This window comes from Dipodomys ordii, unplaced genomic scaffold (assembly GCF_000151885.1).
Source record: "Dipodomys ordii isolate 6190 unplaced genomic scaffold, Dord_2.0 Scaffold82, whole genome shotgun sequence".
In the NCBI taxonomy this organism is placed as follows: Eukaryota; Metazoa; Chordata; class Mammalia; order Rodentia; family Heteromyidae; genus Dipodomys; species Dipodomys ordii.
This window is the reverse complement of record NW_012267298.1, coordinates 4,608,319-4,620,797: the sequence shown is the minus strand read 5'-3', so window position 1 is coordinate 4,620,797 and position 12,479 is coordinate 4,608,319. Positions and strand designations below refer to the sequence as shown.

At 39.2% G+C, this 12,479-nt stretch overlaps 1 protein-coding gene across 2 annotated transcripts in view; it reads left to right on the top strand.

The window, feature by feature from the left end:
* The window catches only part of Adcy8 (adenylate cyclase 8 (brain)), a 221,541-nt gene that overhangs the window by 40,564 nt on the left and 168,498 nt on the right, over positions 1-12,479 (top strand). For both annotated transcript variants that reach the window (XM_013025152.1, XM_013025151.1), the window contains exon 2: positions 3,218-3,367. In XM_013025152.1, coding sequence (XP_012880606.1) covers positions 3,218-3,367 — 150 coding nt within the window. The remainder of the gene's footprint in view (positions 1-3,217; positions 3,368-12,479) is intronic.

Below are 12,479 nucleotides of genomic sequence, written 5' to 3'. Positions count from 1 at the left end.
AGTTTGTGTGTACAGTGCAGTTTGTGTGTACAGTGCAGTTTATGTATACAGTGCAGTTTGTGTGTACAGTGCATCGTTATCTGTGTCATCCCTTCGACAGCTTCACCCCTCTTTGGCCCACCCCTTCCCTTATTTTTCTCAATGTGTGGTATACACAGTGAATTCTTGTCTGCCTTCTCCCTCCTTCCCCCTTCATTAGTCTTCCCCTCTCCCCTTGGCCCTTCCCCTCTTCCAAGTACCTGTGTCCTGGTACTTGTTTTGTTGGGGCTTGACTTAGTCTTTTAAAAGAATTATGTCATTCCTGTGCTCCATAGAGCCTATTCTACTTCAGTTAATTCATTTGTAACCACCTGCTTACCACAGGTGTGTTTACTTGTAGATTTATAGGCACATTCGAGCTACCACAAATGAGAGAAACCATGCAACCTACGCCTCTCTGCATCTAACTTACTTAAGTTAATATAATTTTTCCATGTCTCTCTATTTCCTTATGAATGATACAATGTCATGCTTTCTGATGGAAGAGTGGAATTTCCACTCTGTGTGTGTGTGTGTGTGTGTGTGTGTGTATGTGTGTGTGTGTGTGTGTATGTGTGTGTGTGTGTGTATGTGTATTAGTTTGGGCACTAAACTAAGCTAGCCTGAGATGGAGGCTGAGGCAGGAAGTACATACAAGGCCAGCCTGCTTACACAGTGATACTCTATCTCAAACAAAAAGAGAATTGGAGAGTGGTTTTTAATATTTTCTATCCTCTATAAGAGATAAACTATTTAAATTATTTATCTCACAGTAATTTGTAGAGTACTTTGGTGATAGTATTGGGGTTTATTGCTTTGTTTGCAGAAAGATTTTTAATTATGATTGTATTTGTTTAATTTTGTTCTTTACTTTTTGAATCAGCTTCTGTAAAGATGTGCTTTTCAGAAACACCACAATTCTATTTAAGATCTTATTAACATTAAAGTTCATAGCACACTTTTATTGCTATCTATTGAATTCTGCAATGTCTTTAATTGCCCAATTTTCTCTTCTTAATATTGCTTATTTGTTCCTTTTCTCTTTCTTAAACTTGTAAGAAGTGTTTCTGTTTTTCTAGTCTTCTCAGAGAATATATTACTGACTTTTCTGATCCTCTTTATCATCATTTATTTTTATTTTGTTACTTGCTTCTATTTTTTATTTTTTTCTTTACACATAATTTTGGTTTAGTCTGGTCTTTGTTTGGTTTGGCTTGGTTTTACTAACATATTTCTTTTCAGACTTGTAAACAATGAAGTATTTGTGATTATAATGTTTTCTGTGAGGACTGCAAAATTTCATGCCTGTGCTGTTTTCAATAGTTTGGGATCATGCTTATTTTCCATTATAATGCAGTTCTAGATTATGATTTACTGAAAATTTAATTTCTACACATTTGATGCTTTTCTACATTGCCTTGTAATTCAATTTCATTGTGGCCCTCTACTACGCTCTCCTTAAGCTAGTTTCAGGTTCTATCATGAGATCTTGCCTTACAATTTCCAATATGTATGTAGAAAGAGTTTGTACTATCCATACTGGCTGGTACTCTGTTTCATTTCAAATTTTTTACCTGAAGGAATATTCAAATTGCATCCTATCTTCAATTATATTTTTATCCACTTGATATAGTAACTTTGAAAATTGTATTGAAACAGACCTCTATAGTGGTGGATTTATAAAGAATTACAGAGATTTACATACATTTATGCCATATTGCATTGCATATTTGAGGCTGTATTGTTAAATGTGTTCAACTTCAGAATTTTTTATATCTTCTTGGTGAATGAACACTTTTATCATTATGTAGAGACCCCACATATATCTCATAATGCTCCTATCTTTAATCTTGTTCTCTTTCTTGCTTGCTCTTGTTTCTCTTTCTATGCTTATTTCATTCATTACTAGCTTACTTACCTTTATATTACATATCAATTATACTATCTGCTTTAATTTTTGTCTGCTAATTCCAGTATCTTACTCATCAAAATAGGTGTCTTGGTTTTCTTTTCCCTTGAGAACGCATCACATTCTAATGTCTGTGGCATATGGTTTTATGTTATATTCAGGACACTGTGAATGCTGTATGATTAAGAAATGATGCCTTTTGTTTAATTTTAGCAGGTGATTGATATAATCGCAGTTAATGAAGCTCTCTCTCTCTCTCTTTCTCCCTCTCTCTCTCTCTCCAGTTGAAGGACTGAGGATGTAGCTCAATGATAGAGTACTTGTCTAGCATACACAAGGCCCTGGCTTGATCCCCAGCACTCCAAGAAAACCATTTAAATCTCAGCTCAGTTCAAATATCCCTGACTCAGCCACTCACCATCTACACTGTGGGTGTGTGGCTCAGAGAAAGTTTCTGTGAGAATTCCATGCTTCCTCTCACTGGCTCTTTGGAAGATTCTCTCACTTTCTAGCAGACACAGCTGTACTTTGTTCTCTTTGGGCACTTGGACTTCCTGAGCTTTAACTGCCCTGCATGTGTAAATCGAGAAATGTGATTCCCTTTCTCCATATTTTTACTTTCTTCCAGAATAGTTCTTGCATTTTTCATAGGAACGTGGTACAAAAGGGGTCAAAAAGAAAAGTAGGAATCTTAATTCAAGGGTCAAGGAAGATTTTCGTGCCTAGTTGTAGAATATCAGAAATGGAGATCAAAAGAAGTAGAGAACATGATAGCTTTTCTTGAGTTAGAAACAAGGGATTCTGCATAAGGGAACTAAAGCATACCGACATCAAAATACAGCATTTTTGTTTCTCACTGAATAATGCTGTTCCTGTTTTTTATTGGCCTCTTCTGCCTCCTCCCACCCAAGTCTCAGCCTATTAAAGGCTCCAGCGTTCAGCTAATGGAGGAAAAGAAAAAGGTGTGGCAAATTGAAGAAAAGAGAACCAGCCAACCAGATCTCCCTACTGTGACCTGTTAGTCCCTCAGGGCTCCACTCCAGCCTCAGGCCCAACTTGGGGAGAAGAAACTTCAAATTGGACAGAGAGGTTAGGAGGGCTAGCTTTTCCCTGAAGCTCTTAAAGAAGGATAGGGTGCCATTAATATGCAGCAGAAGTGTTTGGATTACTAATTAAAATTTCCCTCTGATATTTGTTTATTTATCTATTTGCTTTTGTGCATTTTCTTTCTTTGCTTAACAAACAGCTCTTGTCTAAACTGACCGCGTTGTGTTTGAAATTCTCTTGTAGGTTGTGGCCCAGGCCATTCTATTCATGTGTATGAACACAGCTGGAATCTTCATCAGTTATCTCTCCGATCGGGCTCAACGCCAAGCTTTCCTGGAGACACGGAGGTGTGTTGAGGCCCGGCTGCGCCTGGAGACAGAGAACCAAAGACAGGTAAAAGCCACGCGCCTTTGTTACCCTTGAGTCCGTCTCCAGGATACAGAGTTTTTTTTCTTCCTGTCAAACATATTCTGATTTGCAAGAGTCTAAAATAGTTATTTGATTCCTAAGCTAAAATGGATTGGTCTTATCTTCCCCACTAATTATTTGCTTCCTACAAGAAATAACTGGCAATCACCAAATATCTTTGTAACACCTTTGGCTAATATCTGCATGACAAACGTTGTCATTTATAAAATCATCTTTGGCCTTTCTTGTTGGAACACTACACAGCGAATTTAAATTATGAAGTAGACTCATGGAAGAATCTTTTTTTTTCTCTCTCTCTCTTTCTTTTTTTATTGTGAAAATACTGTACAGAGGGGTTACAATTACATGGGCAAGGTAATGAGTACATTTCTCATCAAGCATTGTTGCCTCCTCCTTTGTTTCCCCTTCCCATTCCTTCCCATCTCCTCTCCTCCCCCCTTCCCCACCCTGGCCTAGAATCATATACTTGTCTAATTACTAATACTTTGCTCTAGTTTTCAGGAGAGATATTATTGAACAAGAAAAATGCTATAGACTTGATGTCAAATTCAGAATCAGGGATGTAGTTGGCATCTCAGGTCGGATGAAGGTGGTGTGAATGATGGAGCAATGAGTTCCTGTTTGAAATGGTTGAAATAAAAAATGATCTTGAGGAGGCTGATGGAGTCGCTATTAAAAATAGCTTTGCTCTCCAATGATAAGTATCTCCAAAATGAAATGAATTTCCAAAAGATAATGATTCGCTTCTAAAAAGGCCACTCATGTATACAAAACCATATCTACCAGTGCTTCTGAAAAATGATGATTAAAAGAAATATCCAGATTGTGTTGGAAATGGGTTTCAAAATCAACATGTAGTCTCCTAACTTTACATGCTTTGGGGAATTCTAGGCACAGTAAATATTAGTTATGTCATACTAGGCCCTGTTTCTTAAGGTTCTATTGTTTTTGTTGTTGTTGTTGTTTTGGGGGCTTGAACTCTGGGCCTAAGTGCTGTCCCTCAGCTCTTCAGCCCAAGGCTAGCGCTCTACCACTTGAGCCACAACACCACTTCTGGCTTTTTTTTCTGCTGATGTGGTGCTGAGGAATGGAACCCAGGGCCTCATGCATGCGAGGCAAGCGCTCTACCACTGAGCACTTCCCAGCTTCACCTTCCCAGCTGAAGATTATATCTTATTGCACATAATACTATTGTGAGCACATTTGCTACTTTAAACTTTATGCACTCATCATTTAGAAATTATGAGTAAAATATCTGAAAGACTGGACATTTTCTTTCTGAGTGTATTATGAGGAAAGCACAAGTCAGGTAACCAAGTGAATCGGGGACTGGGTGACAATGGCAAACAGGTCAGGTGCAACCTGCCATGACTCCCCTCCCCCTGCCATACGTATGGCCATTGGAGGGGAAGTCTCAGAGGAAACCCCTGAACATGCAGACCTACTCCAGTTTCACAGGATTCAGAAGAGATATTTCTGAGTTAGGGCCTACAAACAATTATAGGACCCCACTCATAGTTTTGTTATAGATCCTCCGAATAGCTCTTCGAATAATTTACAAGAATAATTTCATTTAAAAAAAAGAAAACACTTAGTGCAATATGCATGAGTATCTCCCAGGACTCAGTATTATGTTCCCATGCAAAACAGAGCATTTGCCAGACTGGCCCATTACTCTTTCCATGGGACTTGTGCCAAGGAGGAGAATGCACTTATTAATAATGTATTCAACTTCTCCTGCTGTGCTACCACAACAAGAGCTGCATTGTGGGTAAGCTGTCGGATACCCCTTATGCAGTATTTGCAAGATATCAGAGACACTGACAGTCCTTTCCTTAAATTCATACAATTCTTCTTGCTTTCCTGGTATTAAAGTTCTGATTCTAATGATCTTGGAATCCCTGTAATCTTGTAATTCAACCTCATGGGGGTAATCTTTCACTACCTAATAATAAAGAAGGGATAGAAAAGGACATCTCGAATGTGGTGAAAAGATCTTGGTTCTGTTACTTCCTACCTGGCCACATATGTCACTGAACCCGCAGGTCTAAGTTCTTCATCCATTCCTGAGGAAGTGGCTTCCTCTCCCACACTGCATTTGCCTCAAGTTAAATAATGTGCTTCAGTAAATACAAAATTATAAGTCAGTCTCATAGTTTTCATGGATGATTTTATTTGACGGAAGCTTCTTAGGCTGTAGGTTTCTCCTAGCTCTATGTTCACATCTATAGCCAAGTATTCCTGTCATATGATTGCTTCTCCTTCTTCTAGGGTCCAAAATAGTTATCTCTGTACTACTCGCTGCTAAAGTTACTTTCCATTGACATTCGAGCACTACTGTAGGTCTACACTATCCCTGAGAGTTCCTCAGTGAAGTCTAGGAGAAAAGATTCAGGCTTTTAAAGGAGAGTGCCCTGGGTTTAAAAATCTCTGCTTAGTTGCTATTTTAATGCACTTGAGCAAGCTCTAAGTCTTCATCTCTCCATCCATAGCAAGGAGATAATAATACCCTGCCTGAAAAGTCTCCTTAACATTTGCAATAGTGTGTGTAATGCCCTTGCAATTTAGTGAAGCGTTTCCATTAGCATTATTGTGTATAATTACTTATATGAGTCAGACAATATAGTTCAGTCTCAAGAGGACTCATTTGAGAAAACATTATGAATTGGCTTATCTCCACTTAAATAACCAAAGGTTATTTATATGGAGGTGTTTCAGGATAGTTGTTCTCCTAGGGCAAAAATTAGGTATGCAGAAATCATTACACTACATTCATATCTTTTAGAAGATCATCATGTCATTGACAAATGTATTCCATTTACCTCTGCAGAGCAAATGAGTTACTACAACTCTTAAAAATTCTATAGTCATCTAGGTACCTATAGCTCATTCCCATTATGCTAGACATTCAAGAATCAGATCTGAGGATCACAGTTTGGTTCAAAGCCACCCTGGCAAGGACCTCTGTGAGACTCTTATCTCTAATTAACCACTAAAAAACTGAAGTGGAGCTGTGGAGCAAGTGGTAGAGAACGAACCTTGAGCACCAAAGCTCAAGGATAGTGCCTTGGCCCTGAGTTCAAGCCCCAGGAGTAGTGTGTGTGTGTGCGCGCGCACACACACTCATATACACACACACACGTGCGTGCGCACACACGTACGCACATGCGTGCGCACACACGTATGCACATGCGTGCGCGCACGCACGCACACACACACACACACACAATTTTGTAATCAGCTGGGCACCTTTGGCTCATCCCTGAAATCCTAGCTACCCAGGAGACTGAGATCTGAGGATGGTGTTCAAAGCCAGCCCAGGTAGGAAAGTCTAGAAGACTCTTCCAACTAACTACCAGAAAACTGGAAGTGGACCTGTGGCTCAAAATGGTAAGTGGTAGCCTTGAGCAGAAAGAGCTCAGGGACATCACCCAGGCCCTGAGTTCAAGACCTATAACCAACAACAACAATAAAAAATTTCCATAATCAACAAAGGGGATGCCTTAAGAGTCTAAGTGACAGACAGAAAGTTCCTTTTTCTTGGATATTAATAGCATTTTTTTTGCAATTACAAACTCAGAATTAAAAGGCTATATTCCACAGATGCAATCAAGCTTTGTGGGACTTTTCGGGAACTCTTTTTAGTTCATGGTAAAATACAAAGAAATATTTAAATCAGTTATTTGCTTCACTGTTAATTGATTGATTGATGATTGATTGATGGTGTGTGGTGACCTTTGTAGGGCATTGGAAATGTTACCAGTGAGTTATTCCTGACCCTCCAGAGTTCATGAGTTCTTGAAAGAAATGGAGAGCTCCACAAACTATTGGAAACAATGGGAGGGTTGCAGCTAAATTCTAGGCTTACCAGTGGCTGCCTAGAAGAAATGCTGTCCAAACTGACATGCAAATGAGATTTAGCTGAGTGGAGAAGTAGTAATAAATACCCCATACAGAGACAAAGTACAAGCAAACATCTTGAAGAAAATGAACACCGAGTGATGAGGGGAAATTTTGAGCATTTATATTTTTTAATATTTTTGTTATCTTTGGTACTTATACAAAGGAATTGCCATTCACCAAAGCAATTTATGTGTAGTGTGTCTTGATCAATGTTACCTCTTTCCACGTTCTTATCCAACCCTTCCAACGAGACTTTCCCTCACTTTTCTTAATTTTGTAGGATAATATTTATATATTTATCCACCCAGACATTTGTTCGTGCTAAGCATTATCACGTGACAAAGATAAGTAAGACTCACTTTTTACTCTGAATTGAGTCTGAAGAATGAGGAGAACTTTAATTATGGAAAGAAAGGGAGAAAAAATAGCAAAGTATTGGTACAAGCTAGATATGATTTAAGCCTCCTTCTTTCTTTTTTTTTTTTGGTGGTGGTGGGGCTTGAACTCTGGACCTGTGCACTGTCCCTTAGCTCTTCAGCTCAAGGCCAGTGCTCTACCACTTGAGCCACAGCGCCACTTCCAGCTTTTTCTGCTTATGTGGTGCTGAGGAATCAAACCCAGGGCCTCATGCATGCAAGACAAACATTCTACCATTGAACCACCTTCCCAGCCCTTCTTCTCCTCTCTTAAATTCTGTTGCCCAGTGTACACATAGTAATCGTCTCCTAGTTCTCTTGCTCTCCAGTTTCTACCCCTTCAGTCTATTCTCCATCCAAAAACTTCTAGCCTAATTCACAGCCCATGCAAGTAGGTATTGAAAGAAGACACTTGATACCTGGAAGATTTGAGATTCAATACTACTTCCTGTACTTCTCGGCTGTGGGAACATAGGCTCACTGTTCCCCTCGAAAAACCTTAATTTTGCATAAGATAAACCTAGTTATGATGTCTTCCTCCAAGGGCTGAAGTGTAGATTAAGGATGAGTACTGTTTAGCTTAAGGCAGAGCAAGTGTTCCAGGCACAATAGGATTCTGTGAAAATAATGGAATTGTTGTCATTGTCTGTATAGGGTAACCTTCTGGTGTCCATGTTCAAATCCAGCCTTCTCATTCACAGTGTTAGCTGAAACACTAGTTCACATCAGTATTGAGCTAAGCCTCCAAACATGGGCCAACAAACCTATTCGAATCTGGGCTCTGCTCTCCCACATTCTTCCCCAGGCCATGTGGTCTTCTCAGCCTAGAAAGTCCACTACCTTTTAACGTGTTTCTACTCCTCTTCTCCAGCATCCTTTTCTCGTGAGACTTGTCTTTACCTCCAGGTAGAGTTGAAATCACTTTCTTGTGCTGCCACTCACAGTACCTTGACAGCTAACTATTCTGAAATATGTCATACTTTGTAATATTTACTAACCTATATTTCTGTCACTTCACCACCATTAAAGACTAGACCCAAGTGCCTGTGTTCTCTACTTTCTCCAGGTCATCTGTTTCTAGGGGACTTACCTAAGCACAGTTGGAACACCATCTCTCCTGATTAACAGCTATTTAACTGAGTTATATAGGACTTAAATCTTGACTCCTGTCTTCATCTACCTACACAAGGTTTGTCATAAAGCATTTTTTGTAGAAGTAAAAAGACACGTGACCATTAAACCCCTACTAAAAGCATGATTCAGAAAACACTCACAGACAACTCAGGAAATGCTGGGTTGTGCCGAGCACATGTCTTTAAACAGACCTGCTCCAGAATTTTCCAGCTGGAAGTTACATCTTAGAACATCTCTCTTTCGGGAGTTAGATTCTAATTATTGCAGTTTTTGTAATCCCATTTCTCCTCCCAAATGACCCAAATGGCTCATATTTATTTTAAATATTAAAATGAATTAATTGTTTTTCTCTCTGCTCTGAGAATTGCATAAAGCTCTTTATGGTAATCATGGCATTTCGAGGTATCTCCGAGGCTCCGGGGCACTGGGATAAAGTTTCTGATGACACCATATGTTGCAGCAGCAGGAGATTATTTTTAAAGCAGCAGATGTTTTAGCTGTATTAAAGAAAATCCATTTAACTTAAATATCTTTGTTAGACAATATTAGTATGAGATAATAGATCGGACAGTAGATTGAATGAGAACATTGGGCATCCCCACTGGCTTCTGATCTCTGAGTTAGGTAAGTTCATATTTGTGCCTTAGAGCTATAGATTCAGACAAATAAGGCAGAATTTTGTCATTCATTCATTTATTCATTCATTCAAGTTAGAATCGAGGCTGACCTAAAAACTATTAGAGCCTCAGAATATTGGTTCTCTGTCTTCCAGTTGGATGGGCCTTCTCATTTCTTTCAGCCTATTGTTATCCAGTCATTTTTGATGGGTATTTTCTGTCTTTCAAGTCAAGGCCACGCACAGACGATTCACCATGTCCATTTTTCTCTTTGATTAGCATGGTTTACGTACATTGTCTTTAGCTTCTACTAGATACTCACGGCTCCCTGCACATTCTTCTTAGTTTCCTATACTCTGTGGTCTTCTCCTTGCCTGGTAACCTTCCTTTCACCTCTAACATCATCTGTTATGTAATGCTCAGCTCAGCTGTTATCACCCCTTCTAACCCCCTGGGACTAAGCTGTCCACATTCATTTGCACTCTTAGTTTGCTTCAATCCTAGGAGTTCTTGGGGACAGGATAAATGTGTAATTTGTATTTTTCACAATAACTAGTCCCAGAAGAGGAAAACAGAAACCAAGAGGAAAACCAGTGGCACTAGAGATAAAGTTCCTGCAAAACATTATGTTTCCCAAATATTCTCTCGTGCCAGATATTTTTGAATGAATAGATTTCGTAAATATGTTGCCTTTTGTAGTATGATTTCTGGAGTCCTTGTTCCCTGAACCAGGGATCCAATCTCTTCTTAATAGTAAAGGATGTTTCAATTTATACACTATCAATCCAACCAACGTTCTGTTGATCCACTTCAACTATTATGTCTTTACAGAAATACTTCAGCATTCAAAGAATGTGTCTAAGCAAACTTTAACAAATTTAACTTCAGCTGGAGATATCTCTTTGGTCGTCTTACTACTTCAAGCATATATTTCTCTCTGCTCTATTTTTTTCATAGTTTTATTTATTTTTATGGTTCCATTTTAATTTATTTCATATATTTTCAGGGAAAAGGTAAAAGGCACTTCAGTCATTACCTTTCCCCAATATAGAATGTTCTACAACTGTGTTGTCTAAGAGAACTTCCTATGATATGATGATAGGAATTATTCATATCAGTATTATCTAAAAGCACTTTAGACAGGAGAGCATCACATGAGATGTGTAACTGAAAAAATATATTTTTTAAATTTTAGTTAATTTAACATTGTGTATCAATAGCCATAGTTAGCTGGAACCTCTCAATAATCTAGGATTTTCTTCTTTTCCTTAAAACTGCATTAGTTACATTTGTTTGCAAATAGCAATAACCACTATTTTTTGTTGGTGGTGGTGGTCATGGGGCCTGAACTCTGGGCCTGGGCACTGTCCCTCAGCTCTTCAGCTCAAGGCTAGTGTTCTACTACTTGAGCCATAGCACCACTTCTGGGTTATTTCTGCTTATGTGGTGCTGAGGAATCAAACCCAAGGCCTCATGCATGTGAGGCAAGCACTCTAACACTGAGCCACCTTCCCAGCCCAACAGCCACTATTTTTTTTTACTGATAATGAGAACCCTTACACACTGCATCATGAAATGATGAGAAGCATCATAAGAAAAAACAAAGCAAATGATCTAAGATCTTTTGGTCTTCTTACTCTTACAACTTCTTCTTACCCAATTACCTTCCAAGGGCCTTACCTCCAAATAACAGTGGCTTCAGTTTCTAACACGTAGACTCTTGGAAGACATGCTCAAACCTCTCAGCAGCCCTGTTGTGCTCCTCACTCAACAGTAGTGTTCCGTCCTTCCTTGACCTCGACTGACTTGTCCCCATGCCTGGGCCACACTCTCTTCTCTTAACCAATTTCCTTCCTTTATTGTATTGTGGATCCCTCGGCCTTTACTTCTTTCATTCATATTTCAACTCCCTCATGTATCCTTCTTCTTCTTGATCCTTAAATATAAGCATTGTTCCATCGTTCCATTGTTCCTTAAATATAAGCTTTGCTCCTTGATTCCTCATTTTGGCTTTCTTTTTGTGATTTATCACTACTTTAACCATGGCTAGATTTTTTTCCCCATATCGTTAAATCTAGCTGCACCTTCTCTTCTGAGCTCCCAGTGCCAGAAGAGTGTCCAACATTCTTCTACACAGGTTCATCAACACATGTCACGGGCACCGATGACTTAGCCTGTCCACAATTTCTCATCTTCCCCATACACAAATATTCCTGTCTATGACATATTTTTATACCTGACCATCCTATAGACTATGTCATCTCACCATACGTATGTAATACTTACTCCATATTTCCTTTAAAATCCCTCTGTGGTAAAGTCATCCCCCGATTTAGCTCCCTAATTGGTGTCCCTGAATCCCTCACTGAAATGAACTGGTCTAGCTACTTGGAGTCACTATATCCTAAAATTATTCTTGAGAAAGAAATTGTATGTTCCTTGGTCCTGTTTTTATTAGCATCTATGGCACAGAACACTCTAGAAACATACTGGTCTTTGTGGAAGGATATAGGACATAAAGCCAGAAGCACTACTTTCTCTCAACTAACCGTGTCCCTCCCCATCTGTTGTTGATATGATAAGGCAAGCTGCCATTGCTGATTATTTTTCTCAGGACTAGGATTGTTCAATGATGTCCAGTGGCCCAGGGAGCCCCACCGTGGCATAGTTACTCTGCCTCTTTGTGAGTCAGAAAGAACTTTGGCAGAAAGAAAGGAAACCCACATCCACTCCATTTGCAGTCAAGTTGCCATTCCTTTGCTAGCAATAAAGTATTCATTTTGATCCCAGTCTTACTGCCATAACCTATTTCTCAATTGGCTCATTTGAGAGGTGATAAGGATAGTTAACCCACATCTCAAAACCTAGCCCAGAGCACTAATTCCTGCCAGAATGAATGCTTAAGGCTTAAGATTGATTTTGTAAGAGCTCACCCCAAAGCCCTTGGGTTGCTACTGATCATGGAACACAAACCTCATATTACAGCGCATTTCTACCTGACCAGAT